The sequence below is a fragment of the Grammomys surdaster genome, unplaced genomic scaffold (genome assembly GCF_004785775.1).
Source record: "Grammomys surdaster isolate TR1022 unplaced genomic scaffold, NIH_TR_1.0 126278, whole genome shotgun sequence".
NCBI classification, from domain to species: domain Eukaryota; kingdom Metazoa; phylum Chordata; class Mammalia; order Rodentia; family Muridae; genus Grammomys; species Grammomys surdaster.
The window spans coordinates 7,977,176-7,997,652 of NW_021621078.1; the positions used below are offsets into that span (position 1 = coordinate 7,977,176).

The window sequence follows — 20,477 nt, forward strand, 5'->3', positions numbered from 1 at the left end:
TGTGTGTGTGTGTGTGTGTGTGTGTGTGTGTGTGTGTGTGTGTGTGTTAGCCATGTATGGCAAGGCATATATATGGAGGTCAGAACAACTTGGGGGTTGCTTCTCTTCTTCCATCATATGGATCCTGGAGACCAAACTTAGGTCATTATGGCCTTATTATGAGCTGGTCATTATGAGTTGCTGAGCCACCCTGCCAGCCACAATATGTTAATTATTAAAACTATAAGCCAGGTACAATGGCACACAGGAATAATCCCAGCAATCAAGGCTGTGACAAAAGGATCCCTTGGTATTTATACCAGCCTGGATGACATAAACTTGAGAATCTCAAAACAATACAGCAGGTATAGGTTCAAGCCTTTACTCCCAGTATTTAGGAGGCAGAGGCAGGTGGATGTCTGTAAATTTAAGGCCAGCCTGGCTATACAGTGATGAAAAGGTACATACCTGTGCCAAGAGGTGTGGGTGAAACTTCATGGAGGTTCCTCTCTGAACCAAATAGTAGTAATGGGAACAGTTCCACATAGTACTGCAGCCCGTCCCTACTCCCCACCCTAGGCTGTTGTCCTGTTTCAGTGTTTAAAAGAAACATTGTTAGGACTATGCTTTGACCCCTTTGCCTTGTTCCTGGGTTTCAGAACCATGTGTGCTCAGTACTGCATCTCCTTTGCTGATGTTGAAAAAGCTCATATCAACATTCAAGACTCTGTCCACCTCACACCAGTGCTAACAAGCTCCATTTTGAATCAAATATCGGGGCGCAATCTTTTCTTCAAATGTGAACTCTTCCAGAAAACTGGGTCTTTTAAGGTAAAATTCAGTTTTATTATGTTTTCCAAATCTGTTGGCTTTATTTTTCTGTCCACTAATGATAAACAAATGTCTTTTTGCAGCTGGAAACAAGAGGTAGCACAATTTTTAAGATGTGGGTACCAGGTTTACAACATTGCTATGCCACTTTCACACAACCTAAAATCCCTTATAACTGTGGTCCCATGAATGCTGTCTAAAAAACCAAAGGTGTGAAGCACCACACCTGGCTGTATTGTATAGATGTGCATTTTTTTGTATTTTAGCAGAAGGATCAGGAATAAGGTTGCCTATAGCAAATTCAATGCCAGCCTGAGCCACAAGACACTGTCTTTTTTTAAATCTATAAAGTAAAGTGGTTATAAGCTAATTTACTATTATGAATGGTACTTGGGGCTGGAAAATGGCTCAGAGGTTAAGAACACTGGCTGTTCTTCCAGAGGATACTGGTTCAAGTCCAAACACCAACATGGTAGCTCATAACTGTAAGCAAAACACCAATGCACATTAAAAAATAGAAAGGAATCATCACAAAAAAAACATTTTTAACTTTTTTTTATATTTTTACCTTTTTAAATTTTATGCGTATTGGTATTTTGCCTGCATCCACGTCTATGTGTGTCACATACACTGGAACTGGAGTTACAGACAGTTGTGAACTGCTATGTGAGTACTGCGAAGTGAACCCAGGGCCTCTCAACTTTTGAGCTGTCTTTGTAGCCCAAGAAAAATAGTTTAAACCTAGTGTAGTTTAAGTGTACAGTGTTTAGTTTACAGTTCTATATATATCACAGTGACTTTAGATCTTCCCAGATCTACCTTCTGTCTTGCAAAACACATTCACTAGTCCTTTAGAGTTAGGTGTGGCCGATCATCCCTGTAATCTAACTCATGGGAGATTGAGGCAAGATGATTTCCATGAGTTCTTGGACTACACAGTTAAGTTCTAGGCCAGTTGGGACAACAGAGTAAGACTGAGTCTTAAATTATAAGCAGGGCCGGGTGGTGGTGGCGCACGCCTTTAATCCCAGCACTTGGGAGGCAGAGACAGGCGGATTTCTGAGTTTGAGGCCAGCCTGGTCTACAGAGTGAGTTCCAGGACAGCCAGGGCTATACAGAGAAACCCTGTCTGGAAAAACCAAAAAAAAATTATAAGCAGGGTTGTTGACCAGGCCCAGCATTGAAGGGCACTTGTCCAAGCAGAGGACCTGGGTTTCAAGTACGCTTAAACCAGAGAATCCAGCAGGCTCTCCACATCATGAACAAGCATACTTACAGACAAAACCTTCACACACATAAAAGTAAATCTAAAGAATAAAAAGGGAGAAATATGTGCCGTGTAAGTAATACCACTTTAACCTTTTGTATTATTCTACTAAGACAAATACCATTGTATTGCAATTGCCTGTACTATTACTGCTCATTTTACATGCTTCAGTTTATTGCTTGGGAGCAATAGTGCATAGCAGGCTGTTTTGTCTCAACAGTTTGCACAATGAAACAAGTGAATGCATGTCTCTGAACATGTCCCCATTATTAGAAATGCACATTTATAATTTACTCTCTTCCAGATTCGAGGTGCCCTTAATGCCATCAGAAGCTTAATTCCTGACACTTTAGAAGGAAAGCCCAAAGCTGTTGTTACTCACAGCAGCGGAAACCATGGCCAGGCTCTCACCTATGCTGCTAAATTGGAAGGTACTTAATTTTCTCAGGGTATCAAGTAGTACAAATGGGAAAACACCGTAAGTTCAGTAAGAGGGATGGCAGCTGTGGGAAGTAAGTTTCCAAAGCTGTCCCTGTTTGATTGTAAGCAAAACGATCGAAGTTTCTATCCTAGACAGCCCTCATACTAGTCATGTTCTTCCCCTCCCAGGAATCCCTGCTTACATTGTGGTGCCCCAAACAGCTCCCAACTGCAAGAAACTGGCAATCCAAGCCTATGGAGCATCTGTAGTATACAGTGAGCCGAGCGATGAGGTAAAGAGAGTGTTCAGCGACACTTAGTATCTTCACTTGACCAACTATCTGCCTCTTACTGGACGCTTCCTCTACTCTTAGTATGGCCAGCCTATCTATCATTATCTTTACTGGATATTAGTCTCAGCTTAATGTGACTAAAGCCAAGCGTGATAGGACATGCCTATTCTAGCACTCAGGAGTTTAAGACAGAATGGCAAGTCAGGCTACACACAGAACTTTATGCATAGTACACTGTAGCTGTCTTCAAACACCAGCAGCAGTCCTAAGGCCTACACGAACCAGGCCTTTCCATCTTCCTGCCTAATCTGCATTCCCTCTCACTTAAGTTCTTCAGAAAGGCCAGTTTCTAACCTTGTACACTTGGCACTTCATTTATTTAAAAATCCATAGCTTGTTCACGTCATATAACTCGATTAGCCAATGAAAAATGCATTTTTCTCACAAGTACTCTACCACACCATGTTTATTTATAGCTACTCATGAGAAAAATGTGAAAAAAAAAATCTGTCTTTGAAGTATTAAGAATTAAACTTACAGGGAATTAAAGTCACTATAAGTCAAGTAAGCTACATTAATGCTACCTTTTTAGTCCAGAGAAAAGGTCACTCAAAGAATTATGCAAGAAACAGAAGGCATCTTGGTCCATCCCAACCAGGAGCCTGCAGTGATAGCTGGACAAGGAACAATTGCCTTGGAAGTGCTGAACCAGGTAAAATGGTGTAATTCTATGTAGCTATTACTAAAAGTGGTTTGTTGTGGAATGTATGTATAGATGAGGCTTTATTAATTGACCTACTTACATTTTTATTACAGGTTCCCTTGGTAGATGCACTGGTGGTACCAGTAGGGGGAGGAGGAATGGTTGCTGGGATAGCTATTACAATTAAGGTGAGAGAACAGCGTCTAGAAATTTCCTAGACCAGATACAGGCCCATTACCTTTCACGGCCTTCCTTGTTCCACTGTCCTTTTGATCTGTGCTGCATAGAAGCAGTTAGGTTACATTGGTTGCGTCCTCACTCCTCAGGCCCACCTCACCAAGCTACTGCCCTTCCCAATTACTAGAACCAGTTGTAATCCAGGCAAGCCAGTTATCAGTACAACTTTTATTAAAGTGCTTCAAGGTCATGTTTCCATTTTCAAAGGTAACACGTCTTTAACACTCTACGCCTTTAGGTATGCAGACAAAAGCTGTATTATAACGCGTCTCTTCCTTCCCAGGCCCTGAAACCTAGTGTGAAGGTATACGCTGCTGAACCCTCGAATGCAGATGACTGCTACCAGTCTAAACTGAAAGGAGAACTGACTCCCAATCTTCATCCTCCAGAAACCATAGCAGATGGTGTCAAATCTAGCATTGGCTTAAATACCTGGCCGATTATAAGGGACCTTGTGGATGAGGTCTTCACTGTCACAGAGGATGAAATCAAGGTAAGACTCAGATGAGAAAACAGCCACAGTCTCATTCACCAGGCACTACTGAGAGACCATTCACTTAACCCACGGGAACCCTGACAGTAGCTCACATACTTGTCACAACAAACCCAAACATCTACTTCATTTTTACAATGTAACCTGCTAGACTCTGGCTACATTTGTTTCACTAACCCTTGCTCATTTCTGTGCCAACAGTATGCAACCCAGCTGGTGTGGGAAAGAATGAAACTGCTCATTGAGCCTACTGCTGGTGTTGGATTGGCTGCAGTGCTGTCTCAGCATTTCCAAACAGTCTCTCCAGGAGTAAAAAACATCTGTATTGTACTCAGTGGTGGGAATGTAGACTTAACCTCCCTAAATTGGGTGAAGCAGGCTGAACGGCCAGCTCCTTACCAGACTGTTTCTGTTTAAATTCAGGGAAGAGATAAGATTGTCTCTAGATGAAAATTTTGTTTTCCATCTTCCTTTTCAAAATCCTAATCATGAAAGTGTAATAGTGTGAATTCTGTAGTTAGCAGAGACATGGACAACTGAAACACAAAGCACAAACTGTCTAGTCACAACCCACAGACTCCAACACTGTAGAGTCTGAGCTGCAGTAGAGACAGAACCTAACTGAATCTCCATTACTCCATGTCTACTTCAGACACTGTTGAAGAGATGTCACTTTTAACCCAAGGTACTGGTTCTGGTACATATGGATCATAAGTCCATTTGGGAAATACTCGCTTATAGAGATTCATTAATACAGTATCCTGAGATTTTAGCTTCCCATCAAAACTGCACTTCATATGGCCATGGGTACCTAGAAGAAAAACACATAATTGATCAAAGTAAAGTGGACATTCTTAAGCAGTGAATTCACAGCCCATAAACACAAGAACCCCAGGATCTTACCTAGAGGCTCTTTGATGTGTCCCCGGCGGCCCCACTTGGTTCTCAGTTCCACAGGCTTAAACCACATCACATCCTCTTAGAATAGAACACATAAGACATAAAGTCAAACATTTACCTACATAGCATCAAGGCCATTTCCCACCTCTCTCCTTCATTCACACCTACCTCTGTTGAAGAACATGTAACGCACTACTGCCATCTTAGTAAAAATCTTGAAAGGATGACCACTTAGAACCACTCTCTTTATGACCATCCTGTCAGGATCCACTGAAAACAGATGACCTGTAGCAATGAGGCTGTGCATTCCTAAGAAAGGAGAGCAGCTGTTACCCACAGGCCAAGTCCTTCAGCTGCTGCTCTCATCTACCCTGCTGCTTCCCCAAGGCTACAGGAAGACCACTGAAAGATATTTCTAACGAACCAGTCCCTCACACCCACTTTACATATATTGTTTAGCATGTGCTGAAGTGCGCCAACAGGTAACAACTGGTGTATCACCCTGGGCTTATACCCAATTGAGGCTGAAAGTGGTATTTCAAACAAACACACACCAGTATTCCTTAATACAGCAAGACCCATGTCTAAGTACAGAAGAGTTATGGTGCTAGTGGATACTTGAATGTTCATTATTTACATTCCAGAGTCAACATACCATTTCTTCTCTGCTTGAAAAGCAGCACAGATGCAGGAGGGAAAGTGATTGGCGCAAACACTGTCACCACTAAGGCCGCATCAGCAGTCAGGAATCTTTGAAATTTATGTTTATCGGCTTCCACAGTAAGGGTCCAAAATAAGTAAATAGAAAGAAAAAAGGCCTTTTGAGAAACCATAAGCAACGCAAAGTGTCAAAAACCGCCACCTTCTAAAATTATGGTAATGGAGATCAAACCATATGCACATTAAGTGCTCTGCCATAGACCTACAGCACATTCTCAGTGTTTAAGATTTGTATTTTTATTTATATGTATGTATCTAAGTGCAGGTGCCTCTAAGTTGACCAATATGGATGCTGGGAATCCAACCTGGGTCCTCTACAAGCTCCTGTCTGCTTTGTTTTGAAAGGAATTCGTGTAATGCATGCTGGCCTTGAACTGCTGTGTACCTTCTGCCATCAAGGGCTTAAGTTACCAGTTCCTTTTCTGTTTCTCTATACTACTAACTCTCGGGCTTTTCCCTGTGTCAGTAAGCATGGCTTTGAGATGACTGCTTTTGTGCTAGGTGTAGGACAGTAAACTAGTAGGAAAACTGTTCACCTTACTTTCTCAAAATAATAAAAGCTTTTTAATACATTCCATTTATTTTGGGAATGTGGGGGCACATATGCATAGAAGTTAAGAGACAGTTCTCTGCTCCGGCATAGGGGTTAGGGCACTCGCTGAATGTAGGTCCTTAGGTTCAGTAACTAGTCCAAATTACTTTATATTTCAATTACTCAGGTCGGTAAGTGTGCCTCTGTAACAGTGCCAGCTTGGCATAGTGGTGTACCCCCTCCACCTCAGTACTCCCAGCATTCTGAAGGGTCAAGGCCAGCTTGGGCAACATATTAAGACCTAGTCTCTCAAATATCAATAAATAAAAATAGTAAAACAAGACAGCCATATACAAGTTACTTAATAACAAGCAAGTAATAACAGTAATACTAGGAGGCAAAGGTGCGAAGACCCCAAGTTCACTGCAACAAGATATGCTGTTTTCTCAATAAAACTTTTGTTTACAAAATGTTCACACAATGGGCAACAGATGTATCCAGAGCACCAGTAATGCTGTCACCAAGTCATCTCCTGTCACTGGAAGGCAAAAGCCCCAAGTGAGCAAGCAACACATAAAGCTACACTCGGATTAAAAACCTGCCCTGGAACAAATAGTCACAGCAGAGAAGCCTCAGCACAACCGCTTGCATCACTGGGATGCTTCAGACAGGTTCAGACATTTTGAATAAAAACATCATTGGCTCCTGAGTCAGAGTACTAAAAGTGTTTCTAATCCCAGAGACTTTCAACCATCAAGAAGATGTGGCAAGACTCCAGCAGCTTCTATGCTTACCTGCTGTGTGCTGAGAGAATAAAGGTGAAGCTCGGAAGCGCCTGAATCCACAGTGGAAGATCAATTCTTCTTTTGCTTTCACAGGTTCCGTGTTGCCAGGATTCCGACTCACTACCATGTTCAATACTGACATCTGAGGACCAAATAAGAAAAAGCTTCACAGTCTAGGCATACAACAGCCTAACCTGAAAGGCAAAGCGAACACCAGACTCACCCTAAGAACTGACCATGCTACTTAGACCTCTTTATCCACCAACTGACATGGGTGCATTTAGGCCTCATAGGTGATTCCATGCACATGTCTAAGCTAGCTAGCTTACTGTTCCACATCTCAGATTACAGAACCATAGTAAATGTCCTTCACATCACCTCATCACCATATACCCCTCATCTCCATATACCCCTGATCACCATATACCCTCCCAGCCAGTCATCCAAGCCTCTTCAATCGTTATGCCAGCCTTCCCACTCCCAGTATACATGATTATAGGCTACCCAGAGAACAGATCTATACATTGGCATAGACGTTTACTTTAACTGATAACCCCCTCCTCCCCTGTTTTAATCTGAAAAAATACACTTGGAGAAGTCTCAGAACCACACAAACTGCATCACAAAGATGCTTCAGACAGGTTCAGACATCTTGGGCATAACCATCATTGACTTCTCTATTTTAATTCTCTATTTTCAAAAAGGTACGCTCTCTCATCTCAATGAGCAAAATGTTATACACTTGGGAAAAATATGTGCACCTCTCCATTTTCCACAAAACACAGATTTACCTTCTGTTCATAAGGTAGCAAAGAAAATGCAATCAAGGGCGCTCCTTGTCTGAAACACTCGACTACTGAGACAGGGACATCAGAAACATGAAGTGTGACATACCAACCAACCTGCCAGGATCAAGTACAACATTCACAGGGTTACCCTTAATGTGCCAATAATGATGAAACTTTTCTCCGGGTATATGCTAAGTCTTAAAGATAAGGCTGACACTCATGGATACATCTACCACCCAGATTCCAACTTCTCAGCTACTTACGTCCAACCCCTCCTCATTCCCAAACAAACAGCATGATATCAAACAAAAACAAATTAGAAGGTGGACAGAAGGCAGGTACCTCAGCTCCTTCAGCTTCTTTTTCCTCAATCTCTTTAAAGATTCTTTTTCTAGTATTAACAAAATTCTGAAACTGAAATATCCGGGCATAATCTCTAGGAAGGTTTTCTTTAGGGTCCCATGGAGATGTCCGGAAGCTCTTGAGGCCTCTATATTTCTGAAATCTAGAACATAGATTTTTTTAAAAGTAATAGGTTAGATGATGCTATGTAAAACTGATCTCACTTGCAGCTCTAGTTTTTTCAAAGTACTCTTATTTAGGGATATAACTCAGAGGTATACTGCTTATCTAGTATACACGGGGCTCAGCATAGCACAACAAAGTCTGGCACTGGGGATGCTAGGGCAGGATCATGTGTTCCACATCAGACTGAACTACAAAGCAAAGTGTCTCAAGAAACTTAAGGCACCAAAATGGTCTAATAAGCTAGAACAGGGCATGGAAATATATACCTACATTCCCAGCACTTGAAAAGTAGAGGCAGAGCATCAAGGCTAGCCTGGTCTATATGAAACTCTATCTTTTACAAAATCTCCTAAACTAATAGCTTTAGCAAAAACAATGTTCTACAACAGCTTCTAACAAGTATTTCAGAATCGACCCAGGTTTTTCAAAGGGGATGAGTACTTAATAGTGGCTGCCTGGTATCTGTCAGGGAATACAGCTCTTCAACCTGCCTTACATTACAGCCTTATTTATGTCAGGCTTGCTTTCCAGAAAAATCATCTACATTTTCTTGCTTTTACTTTTACAAGCTTTCATTCAAAATATACACTTTTACTTCCCCAAAAAATATATTTCTGAGTATTTACTCCTACAAAGAATATTTGCTAATTAACCTTCATATATCCCTCTGAACAATTCTTTTTTTTTTTTTTTTCAAGACAGGGTTTCTCTGTATAGCCCTGGCTGTCCTGGAACTCACTCTGTAGAACAGGCTGGCCTTGAACTCAGAAATCCACCTGCCTCTGCCTCCCAAGTGCTGGGATTAAAAGCATGCGCCACCACCGCCCGGCCCTCTGAACAATTCTAAACCCTGATTGTTGCTGCTTCTCATATAGTATGTGAGCCCTTCAAGGACAAGGACAATGTTTTTCTCCACTTGCTTTCTGCTCACATAATTCTAAAACCATGAAAGTTTTAAATAAAAGTTGGTTGAAATCACTTGTTGACTAACCGAATTCTGGCGGCCACATCACGGGGGGTATCCACTTCATCTGGAAACATCTCTTCCAGTCTCTCTTGTTTATATTTCTCCAACATTCTTTCCTCGTCCTCTTCATCGACTTTCTCATCATATACATCATCACGCACAGACTCCCCTAGGGTCATAGTTTCACATTCCTCCTCTTCTTCCTCACCACTCCCATCCTGTAAAATGGGGGATTAAAAATATGCAACATGAAACATAGTCTTAACATTGAGGAAGCTGAGCCAGGTGATTCACTATGAGTTTGATGGCAGCTTGGGTGAGAGTAAAGATAGTCTCAAAATAAATAAATAACAAAACCAAAAAGCAACAACCCCAAAAAAGGGCAGGGAATATAGCTCGATTTTTAGAGTGCTTTCCAACCTAGAAAAGGCTCTTGGCTATTAGATCCTAAAGCTGGGCATATTTCACATGCCTACAGTATCAAATGCTGGGTTCAAGATCACCCTCAGCTACAGAGTTCTAGGGAGCCTGAGATACATAAGACTGTGTCCCCAAAAATAAAAATCCTAGCACCCACAAGATGGCTGAATACGTAAAGATGCTTGTTTCTAACCCCAATGACCTCATTTCTAAACCTGAGTTCTATCCAGGGAATCCAAATAATGGAAAAGGGAGAAATGACTCCAGCAAGCTGTTCCTGCTACCACACACCAGTTCACATATAACACAAGCAAGCATGCAAGATAGGCATAGTGATGGGCACCTCTCATCACAGCATTTGGGAGGCAAGTGTGTGTGTGTGAGACAAAGTTCAAAGCCAGTGTGGTCTACATAGTGAGTTCTAGAACAGAGTAACATGTGACCCTGTCTCAAACACCTCCCTCAAAAAAAAAAAAAAGACAACCCACATACACACACCTAAAAACAAAGTGTGTGGAGATGTGGTTCAACTGGTAACTGTGGGTCACTTGGCATGTGTGAAGTCCTGGGAATTGATTCCTAGCGCCACTTATGTCATGGTTTCTATATGCTTGTCCCACGGAGTGGCACTATTTGGAGGGGTGGCCTTGTTGGAGTAGGTATGTCACTGTGGGCGTGGGCTTAAGACCCTCATCCTAGCTGCCTGTAAGTTAGTCTTCTATTAGCAGCCTTCAGATGAAGATATAGAACTCTCAGCTCCTCCTGCACCATGGCTGCCTGAATGCTTCCGAGTTCCTGCCTTGATGATAATGGACTGAAACCTCTGACCCTGTAAGTCGTGGTGTCTGTTCACAGGAGTAAAATCCTAACTAAGACAACTTCCAAAACTTAATATGCTAGAATACTCTATAATCCAGGAACTGGGGAGGTGGAGACAAGAGAATAAGGAGTTCAAGGTCATTCTCTGCTACACAGTGAGCTCAGGGTTAATACATGGGATGCTGGAGACCTTGTCAGGAAAACAAAAAAACAATAATAAATGTCCCAACATAAAAAAAAAAAAAAAAAAAGGCCGGGCAGTGGTGGCGCACGCCTTTAATCCCAGCACTTGGGAGGCAGAGTCAGGCGGATTTCTGAGTTCGAGGCCAGCCTGATCTACAGAGTGAGTTCCAGGACAGCCCGGGCTATACAGAGAAACCCTGTCTCAAAAAAAAAAAAAAAGCCAAACAAAATAGCAATCAGGCTTAGTGTCCCATGCCTATGATCCTAGTTCTGGGAAAATTAGCATAGGATTGCTGTGAGTTCAAGGTCACCTATGGGCGAGTAGGATTTTTTTTTTTTAAAAAGATTTTAATACTTAGACACCTATCTGCAACCAATATAAAATATAAAAATGTAAGGTGAGACCATGTTTATCTGAGTACAGGCATGCCTGTAGAAGTCAAAGCACAACTTTGTCTTTCCTTACCTTTTGCCTTGAGGCAGGATCTTTCAATGTTTGTTAACTTGGCCTCAGTGTTCTAGAGGTCCTGTCTCTACTATAAATCTTGCCATTGGGACACTGAGTTCACAGTGTTACAATACCACATCTGGCTTCACATGGGTGCTGGAGATTCAAATGCAAGTCCTAAAACTTTTGTGGCAAGTGCAATTTACCCAATGTGCCATTTTCCCAACTTCAAAATAAATGATACCCATTTTCCCCACTTAGAGCATAGTTCAGCAGCTGATTTTACACTACGGCATTGGTTTTGGAGCCATATACATAGGTGGCCCAGTGGCCCATTTTCTTACCTGAGACTCCTCTTCCATGAAACCTTCATGTTGTATATCATCATATTCATCGCCATCCCCATCACTTTCATCACCTTCATCCAGAATCCACTCAGCCTGGTAACTGGATGTTCCTTTAGGGACCTTCTTTACCACCCTGGAACGTTGTTTCAGTAAGTCTGTAATAACACAATTTTCTGTATCCTCACCTATGCAGGCACTGCTACCAACATGAGCAATAGCAGCTACATGAAAACAGCCCACTTCCAAATTTAATTCAGTTATCGACAAACACACAGCTAAATAAACCCAGTAGTGGACCTAATGTCATTCATTATTTAAAGAGACAAGCCTGGGGTGATTTCTGGAGAGGAAACAGAGCTGAGCTCAGTGTTTGCTTGTTTCAACCATTCAGTATTTAAACTTCAATCACTTCCTCATCCAGCCTATAAGCATATGAACCTCTACCAAGTAAAGAGACATACAAAATTAGAGTTACTGACCACTTGCCTCATCCAGCTCCTCCTCAGTGGGCCACGTCTGCTCTCCTTCCATTGGATCTGGAATAACCTCTGTTTGTAAAGTCTCCTGTTGATCAGGGTCTGCCTTCATCAGAACCCTAAGGTCTTCTTCCATGTTGGCAACAGCATCTGTAACACAAACCTAAGACCCAAAAGCAGGTAACAGCCTGTCAGATATTCACCTGAAAGATCCACAAAGTAAACAGAAAATCAAATTTTGCAAATGGCCATCTCCTAGCATTTCAACTCTGCTCTCCTCACTTCTGAGACTGTTACTATTCCCGACTCCTGTTTACTACATAACCTTTCAATCAAGCTGCCCTCTTCCGGAGGGTGGTGCGTGCCTTTTAAGCAACACTCAACTGGCAGAGGAAGGCTGACCTCTGTAAAGTTTGAGGCTAGCCTGGTTTACATAAGTTCCAGGCCAGACACTGCTACATAGTGAGGGTCTAGTATTTTTAAAAAGTTCAAAGAAAGCCAGAAATGCTAGTGTGGTAGACACTGCTTTAATTCCTCTACTCCATCAAGATATGTAGGTTCAAAGTCCCAACATATTCTTTCAGCTCTGCTGGACTAAGACATTCATCTGCTTGGCTAACTCTGATCTCTCCTGTGCAGCTAGCTGGTGTACTCTTGACTTCCACAGCAGGTCTATACCTTAACTACTGTATTTTTTAAGTTCACAAGTATTTAGGTTTTTTTCTAATTCACATTAAGTTCTGAGAAGAGATCACCAAGTACCTAGAAAGTACCAGATAAATATACTTACCAACATGTATCTGAATGTCTACTCCCTGACATTTCAAACCAGCCTCAGCATGCAAACTATCTGCTCTGAAAATTTAAAAAACAGGGTAGGCCCACAAGGTAGGAGAGAACCAAACCTTCCACACCAGTGACATACCCCTCTCCAGCATACAAAAATAAGTTCCGTAAAAAAGTTAAAAACAATCGCAGTCAAGGAATGTAGCCAAGTAGTAGAGGGCCAGCTTAGCCTGGGATCAACTCCCAGAAATGAAAACCCCAATCTTACCTCCATTGCCATGCTTGGTTTCTTTTGGGATTTAGTCACTCTGGGATTTAAAGGGAAAGGATCCACAGGCGCATCGATTTGACTCATTTGGAAATCACCATGTCCAACAATGTGCAGCAAGCTATTGACATTCAGAGTCCTCCCCCGAACATAGCCTGAGAGGCTCAGGGTGCCCACTGAGCCACTCTCCTCACTAGGCACGAAGTCAGCAACATGGGCAAACAAGTAAGCTCGCCGGTCCCGAAAAGCAAGATGCCGTTGCTTCTGGTTAGCTAACTGTCTAAGTAACAGTCCGGATTCCTGCTGGGTGTCTAGTAGCAGGAGTTTGTCTTCAGGAAAGCGTTTCTCCACTGTTTTATTTAGCTTCTTCCTGGCATCTATTTGTTTCTTTGGTGGGAGGCCAGAAAGCCCCTGGACAGCTAGTGCTGAAAAAAGAGAAAGGATCTTAGGAACTCATTGTTTGACTACTTGAAAATTTGTTTCTGCTGGGTGGTAGTGGCGTACGCCTTTAATCCCAGCACTTGGGAGGCAGAGACAGGCGGATTTCTGAGTTCGAGGCCAGCCTGTTCTACAGAGTGAGTTCCAGGACAGCCAGGGCTATACAGAGAAACTGTCTCGAAAAAACAAAAAAAAAAAAAAAGAAAAAAAAAAAAAAGAAAATTCGTTTCCAGTTCACAAACAACCCATCGGTCAGTTCTGCTGTGATCCCAGAGATCACTAGGAAACTCACACTGAGCTAATAATAAATATCACAGTGAGTGTAACTTCCTATTCCTCCCCTGGGCACAGGACTGTCCAGAAATTAAAAAAAAAAAACCTCTCTTTAATATTATGAAAATAGCTGGGTGGTGGTGCATGTTTTCAATCCCAACACTGGAAAGACAGGGGCAGGTGGACCTCTGTAAGATCAAGGCCAGCCTGGTCTACAGGACCAGTTCCAGGACAGTCAGGGCTACACAAGAGAAACTCTTTTTGTCTCAAAAACACCAAAAAATAAAATATATGAAAATAATGTTTATCTGAACAAGTATAGCCCACAACAGCAGGATACAACCCACTGATTTATCCTTAAACCAAATGTTAAACATTATGCCTGGAAAATCAGAATTGTTTAAAAAAAAAAAAAAGGGAAAAAATTTACTTTCTTTGCTGGTCTCTGATACTACAACACACTTACTATAGGTGGGAAGGCCCTGAGCAAAGAGGCAAGATAGACAATAATCCCCAGTACTGTCCCAGCCTTCTAGTGGGTCCAGGAGGAACAGGATAGTATCAGCAACTTTAGCCATGTCTAATAGTGTATGCAGATCCCCTGTATACAAAAGACACCATTAAAAAAAAAAGTTAGCACATTATAATCAAGAAACAGAACTACTTAAACATAATGACAGAAAAGTACTGGCTACTCTAACCTGGTCTTGCATATGTGAAAAACCATCGATGTTTCAGGCTAGGACATAGAAGCATAAAACTATGGGCCCTTCCCCGTTCATTCAAATACACTGTTCCCAAGTCTTCATTCTGAAGCAGTTTAAATGCTTCTGGAAGGGAAATCCTGTTGTGCAGAGGCACCACCAGCACCTGATGTGGAGGCCCATCCTTGCTGCCCAGCTGTCTCTTCTCTGCCAGAACCTAGAACACACAGATTAAAGAACATCTCAACCGTTTGCTTCACCATTACATCCTCAAAAATACACATGCCGCAACCCCAAAGTGGAACTACTCCCCATCTTGTTACTTTGTAAAAGTGCCAAGGGAACTTTATTTAACGTAAAACATTAGAAAATATCAGAACAGCCAGATGTGGTGGCCCAAGCCTTTAAACTCAACACTCAGAAGGCAAAGGCAGGAGGATCTCTGAGTTCTAGGCCAGCCAGTGTCACATAGTGAAACCCTTTGTTAAAAATCATCATCATCATCTGCAAAAGAGCAAGTCCACATAAAGAAAATCACCAAGGACCTAGCATTCTCTTGTTAAAAGCCACGTGTATGTATGTGCTGTCAAGGAGTTTGGCAGGGCCTTGTACTAAGAACACGGCACGAAAATACTCTGGGTTTAACTCCGTTTTCGGCCCATTTCCGTGTCACGTTTTCTAATTTGAGGCTTTACCAATCTAAAGTCATAAGTCGCACCGCTTTCCCAGCCCCACTCCTCTCACCGCCTCCCTCTTCTGTTTTCGGAGCTGGCTGGCGCGATGCCTCTGGTCTACTCGGCTGAGCTGCTTCTTCAGCTTCTTGCAGAGGATTTTTGGTCCTACACGGCCTGGAAGGCAGATCAGAAGTGGCTATTCTCCTCACAGTCCGATTAACAAACAAGAACCTCCCTGAGCTCTTTAAAAAGAGCCTTTGGCAAGGGTCCTGAGTCTAGTCTGCGGGCACGGGTATCGGCTAGACAGCCCTTTTTCCTCCTTCTTGTCTACTCACCTTTGCTGTCCCGTTGTGCCGACCCGCCGCCGTGGTGCCGCCCGCCTTTATGAGCTTTATTCTGTTGCTTCAGCGGCCCGGAGCGGTGAGCCGCCATTCTGCAGCCCACGTGCATCCAACAAACACTACTTCCGGGCGGACGCGAGCATTTCCGGCCCCGGGGACGAACTTCAGTCTTAGCGCTCCCGTGACCTCTCGCGAGGCTTTTTTCCGCCTGCCTGCGAGCGCCGGGTACTGAGTCTTCGTAGTTACGTCGTGCTAACTTTTCCCACGCTGCAGTCCTCAGTTGAGGGCTGAAGGATGCCGGCTGTTGTCTCCCGGCTTCGGCTCTGGACTAGGAGGTCTATTTAGGAGGTCTATTTTGCGCCCACCTTATCATTTTTGCACGCTCAAGTTGCATCAGGTGGGAAGAAAAAGTCCTATCACGTAGCTATTGCACGCCGCTCTCTGTGGTCCCAGTGAATTGTTTAAAGGGACAAAATTTGTAACTGTCCTTTCCTTTCCTCTATTACTCTAAATTCCAACGCGAATCACTTAGAAGGAGCTCGTGTCACCGGCTCTGTAATGTCTCTTATTCCAACTCGTGCCCCCCTCTTCCCACAAATCTGCAAGATGAACAAAACTGGACGTTGGAGACCCGAAGGAGAGCGAAGGCTTCCTCTTGTGCTCGGACACCTGTTCTTCGTGGCTCGCGATCGGGTTCTTGCTTTTCTCCTGCAAGCTTTGCGACTAATAGCTACCAGCAGGCCACGGGATCTGGAGGAGTGATAGGACCAGGTTCGAACCCCAGTGACCCAGAGCCGAGACCCTAGCTCCCTAGCTCCTCTCTGAGGGGCCAGAAGTCGGGAGCGGTCACTGTGGTTGAGGCTAGTCCAGACGCAAGCACCTTTCCAAAGTCCGCCCGCTGCGCAGCGCCTGGCGAAAAGCGGACTCCCAGCGCTCACAATGCGGGTTCGCGCCCTCGGGGCGGGAGCGGGCCGGTCGCCATGACAACCATCCCTGCGGCGCGCGCCCGGGCCCGACGCCCCCAGGCGTCCGCACCCGCCCTGACCCCCCCTCCCCAGTCGCGGCGCACACACCCCCTCCCTGCCGGCTGTGGGAAGGGGCCGGGCCTCCTGCCTGACGTCTGCGGGGCTCGGAAGATGGCTGCGGAGCTGGGCACCGGGCAGCGGCTGCGGCGGCTGCAGGCGGGGAGTGCAGCGGGCGGGGGCTCCGCCTCGCGCGTGGGGCGCTGAGTCGGGAGGCGCGGAGGCGGTGAGGGCGCACGGGGGGTCGGGGGGCCGCTTGGTGCCTCCTGGCCGCCACCTGCCGCACCATGGGCAGCGCAGAAGACGCAGTCAAAGAAAAGCTGCTGTGGAACGTGAAAAAGGAGGTACGGTCGGGGCAAGGTGTCAGGGGCTCGCACCCCTCCCGCGCTGGCCCAGGAGCAGAGAGGTCGCGGCACCCACGCGCGCGGCCGCCAGCCCACCCTGCCAGGCGGGGGCGGTGTCCTGTGCGGGCCGCGCCCCACGCCCCTCTCTGCGTCCGGGGCAGCGCCCTCGGCCAGGGTCAGGCTTGCGCCCTGGGGCTTGTTTGCTCCGCGATCCTCCCGCTCCCCGCCCTGTGACGGCAGCAGCACCGGGAGACCGCGGTCGGGGGAGGGGTGGCGGCGATTGCTGGAGAGCCCGAGTTGCCCATTCATTGCCGGGACTGCCCGGGGAGGGGGCGGGGTCCTCACGGGCCTCCTGGAAGCGGCGAGCCTCAGTTCTAGGGGTTTCGCTCTCGGGTGTCCAACACACCGCCCTCTTGTATTCCTCTGGCAAGTGAGTCGTGGCTGGCTGAGGGTCCGCTGCACACCTCACTGTTTATCCCTCCACGCCCACCTCCTTACCCAGGAACCCGGGTATTTTTAAGAATGGTTTTTAAGACTCAAGATTATTTTTGCCCTTTTGAGGGAAATCCTTCAGAAACAAGTTTTTCTCTCTACTAACCCCCTTTACCTTGACGCTGTTTAAAAGCTCATTTCAATTTCGGGGGTTGGGGGGGCTGCCCATATGAATGACTCACCAGCTTGTGAGAGAGCCTGCAGTGTAGATGAGATGAATGAGGCCTCTTTCCTCAGCCTGCCGCTTAGCTAGGTCTGCCAGGTGCGAACTGCACTACAAGAAGGCAGAAAACTGTCTGCTTGTTCACTGTTTTGTTTCCAGAGCCCTGGCACACTGATAGGCACTCTATTTAGTAAATATAGCTGCTAACTGTGGAAACGGAGGTCTGGTGAGATAGTCTTTAATAGTCCAGACTTACTTCTGTGTGAACTTGAGTAAAGTGACTTAAAGTCAAGTCTTAGTTTCCTAGTCTTTTTAATATACGATAAGACTATTTATCTCACATATATAAATGTATCGTATTTCTCCATGCACCCTTGGAGTTTGAGGGTTTGAGAAGACTCTGGGCTCTCACTCTGCAGTAACCATGACCTGGCTCATGTGCCCTAACTGTTCCCTTCCTTCTTGACAGAAAAGTCGAAACCATCAGCTTTCTAGCTTGTGTGAGCAGCTTCACTGTGCTTTTGCTGTGAAGTGGCCAGGTGAGGGTTTCTTAGGCTTTTTCTTAGGGATTTTTCAAAATAGTCTTAGGCTCCAGTCTTGTCACCAGAGAAAAGTGAACTCTCAGTGGTGATCCCCAGAAAAAAGGCAATCTAAAACCAAGAGATTTGGGGGTGTGAGTTGGAACTTCGGGTGTGCTACTAGGATTATTTAAGACCCAAATTTGAGAATTGATTTGGGTATGTGAGGAAATACTTTGGAGAACATGATTGTCTTCCCAGTATTCAAAGACACTGACTGTTTCAAGAATGGTTCCTTTGAAAACTGGGTTTGTGCTTCCAGGATATATCTTCCTGGCAAAGGCTGACCTCCTCTGGACTCCACATAGTTCCCCTTTTAGTGCTTGGTTTACAGACACTGCTACAAGAAGAGACAGTCGAGAACCAGAGGCAAGACTCTCCTCTTAGAGGACTTCTGGACTAATCCTAAAATCATCAGCAGGCCCTCCTAACCCAACCTGGGCCTCCAGCTGCTTCAGATACCTGTTGATCCTTAGCTGTGAGTTCCTGCAAAGACCCCTGGGAAGTAATTGAGGAAGCTTTTAACAACTCGGAGTGCAAAAATCGATCCAGTCAGATCCACATTTACCTAACTACTAACCATGAGCAGATCCAGCAGGGAGAACTCTCCAGGTCCTTCCTTCCTCCTTAGCCCTTAGGTGTTTTGCCACTCTCCATGTATGTAATACTTACAGTGCATGTCAAGAGAGGACCTTGGCCTGGTGTGGTTGTGTATACCTTTAATCCCTACAATACTCAGGCCAACCAGGGTTAAATAGTGAGACTGGTCTTGAAAGTAAATAAATAGGTAATTAGGTGAAATAAAGCAAAGCTCACTGGAAGCCAGGGTGTTATCAGGACACTGCATCCTGTCCAAAGGATGACAGCCAAAGATTAATGTGAAACATGAGAGCAAATGCCTAATTTCAAAAATAAAAGAGAAAGCACTGGAGAGTCTGCTCTGTGCTTAAGAGCTCTGGTTGCTCTTCCGGGTTTGATTCGCAGAAGTCACATGAGAGCTAACAACTGTTCGATCTAGTTCCAGGGGGGGCTGATGCCCTTTTGTAGCCTCTACAGGTACTACGTAAAGGCCGTGCACAGACACACATGCAGGCCAAACACCCATTCACATAAAGAAAGTAAGGACTGTCTCTGCTAATGGCTTATTCTGTAGGATTTTATACTGGGGTTGAGGAAACCTATCTCTGATTCCCACTGGTGGTATCTATCTTCTGGCAGATTCCCCATGGAATCTGGCACAAGTGTTAAGAGCAACTAGAACCTCATTTTGTTGATGGAAATGTAAATTACTGCAGCCACTTGGAGAACATTTTGGCAGCATTACTAGACACAAAAGCAGAATATATGCATCAGAAATTCCTTGCCTAGAAATATAAATTTTAAAAAGCCAGCACATATGTTCACCAGAAGATATGTCCAGATGTTCCTGTGATTCATAACAACCCCAAGCTGGAAAGTACCTAAATGCCAGAGAGCTGTGGCTTTGTCACACAATTGGGAATGAACAGTCTACATTCCCAGCATATCCAACAGACATAACAGAAGCGAATCTCACAATCATTCAAAACAAGCAAAAGAAACAACTCACAAAACACTCCATACTGGTATGTCATTAATTCTTAAGTGCAAAACTAAAATAGGAACCCAGAGGTTGGGCCTAGAGGCATAGGCCTATAATCTCAGCACCCTAGAAGGCAAAGGTATGAAGAATGGATGGGTTATAGAGTAAATTCTAGACCAGCTTAGGGAACTTAGTAAGATCCTGTCTCAAAAAATACAGCAGAGGTCTTGGTGATTCCTGCCTTTGAGCTCAACAATCAAGAGGCAGAGGAAAGGAGATCTCTGAGTTCAACACTAATCTTGTCTAGATAGTGAGTTCCAGACCAACCAAGGCTACATAGTGAGACTCTGCCTCAAAACAGCAATAACGAAAAGGTCTGAAAAAAAATAGAAAAATAGTTCAGGTTTTTTTTTTCTGGCCCAGTATGCACAAGGCCCTGGGTTCAGTTACCACTACAAAAAGAAAAAAGAGAGCTGGTGAGATGGCTCAGCAGTTAAGAGCACTGACTGTTCTCCTGGAGGTCATGAGTTCAAATCCCAGCAACCACCACATGGTGGTTCACAACCATCCATCCTTAATGAGATCTGATGCGCTCATATGGGTGTCTGAAGACAGCTACAGTGTACTTACATATAATAAATTAAAAAGAAAGAAAGAAAGAAAGAAAGAAAGAAAGAAAGAAAGAAAGAAAGAAAGA

General features: G+C 44.4%; 3 protein-coding genes and 2 non-coding genes across 13 annotated transcripts in view; 2 read left to right on the top strand and 3 right to left on the bottom strand.

Annotated features, from left to right (window-relative positions):
- Window positions 1-9,454, top strand: part of Srr (serine racemase) — a 20,144-nt gene extending 10,690 nt beyond the window's left edge. For 6 of the 7 annotated variants that reach the window (XM_028759178.1, XM_028759176.1, XM_028759173.1 and 3 more), the window contains 7 exons: window positions 639-810; window positions 2,382-2,508; window positions 2,687-2,790; window positions 3,383-3,502; window positions 3,607-3,681; window positions 4,014-4,223; window positions 4,425-9,454. In XM_028759178.1, coding sequence (XP_028615011.1) covers window positions 643-810; window positions 2,382-2,508; window positions 2,687-2,790; window positions 3,383-3,502; window positions 3,607-3,681; window positions 4,014-4,223; window positions 4,425-4,640 — 1,020 coding nt within the window. In that variant the 5' untranslated portion in view covers window positions 639-642 and the 3' untranslated portion in view covers window positions 4,641-9,454. Of the gene's footprint in view, window positions 1-638; window positions 811-2,381; window positions 2,509-2,686; window positions 2,791-3,382; window positions 3,503-3,606; window positions 3,682-4,013 lie in introns of all 7 variants that reach the window. The other variant, XM_028759180.1, reaches the window with a different exon arrangement.
- Tsr1 (TSR1 ribosome maturation factor) lies at window positions 3,879-15,742 on the bottom strand. Its single transcript, XM_028759172.1, has 15 exons — window positions 15,615-15,742; window positions 15,350-15,453; window positions 14,603-14,822; window positions 14,368-14,502; window positions 13,191-13,615; window positions 12,140-12,299; window positions 11,658-11,815; window positions 9,468-9,661; window positions 8,291-8,453; window positions 7,952-8,062; window positions 7,170-7,302; window positions 5,779-5,895; window positions 5,292-5,432; window positions 5,127-5,201; window positions 3,879-5,034 (listed from the first exon to the last, which is right to left on the bottom strand). The coding sequence occupies exons 1-15, from the start codon at window positions 15,727-15,729 to the stop codon at window positions 4,856-4,858; spliced, it is 2,430 nt and encodes an 809-aa protein (XP_028615005.1). The 5' UTR covers window positions 15,730-15,742; the 3' UTR covers window positions 3,879-4,855.
- LOC114614007 lies at window positions 6,995-7,085 on the bottom strand. The gene has a single exon (XR_003710257.1). It is a non-coding gene; the product is annotated as a small nucleolar RNA SNORD91 family (small nucleolar RNA).
- LOC114614008 lies at window positions 7,748-7,840 on the bottom strand. The gene has a single exon (XR_003710258.1). It is a non-coding gene; the product is annotated as a small nucleolar RNA SNORD91 family (small nucleolar RNA).
- A 1,144-nt stretch (window positions 15,743-16,886) lies between the features above and the next one.
- The window catches only part of Sgsm2 (small G protein signaling modulator 2), a 41,721-nt gene continuing 38,130 nt past the window's right edge, over window positions 16,887-20,477 (top strand). For 2 of the 3 annotated variants that reach the window (XM_028759229.1, XM_028759232.1), the window contains exon 1: window positions 16,887-16,986. In XM_028759229.1, coding sequence (XP_028615062.1) covers window positions 16,930-16,986 — 57 coding nt within the window. In that variant the 5' untranslated portion in view covers window positions 16,887-16,929. Of the gene's footprint in view, window positions 16,987-18,110; window positions 18,181-20,477 lie in introns of all 3 variants that reach the window. The other variant, XM_028759231.1, reaches the window with a different exon arrangement.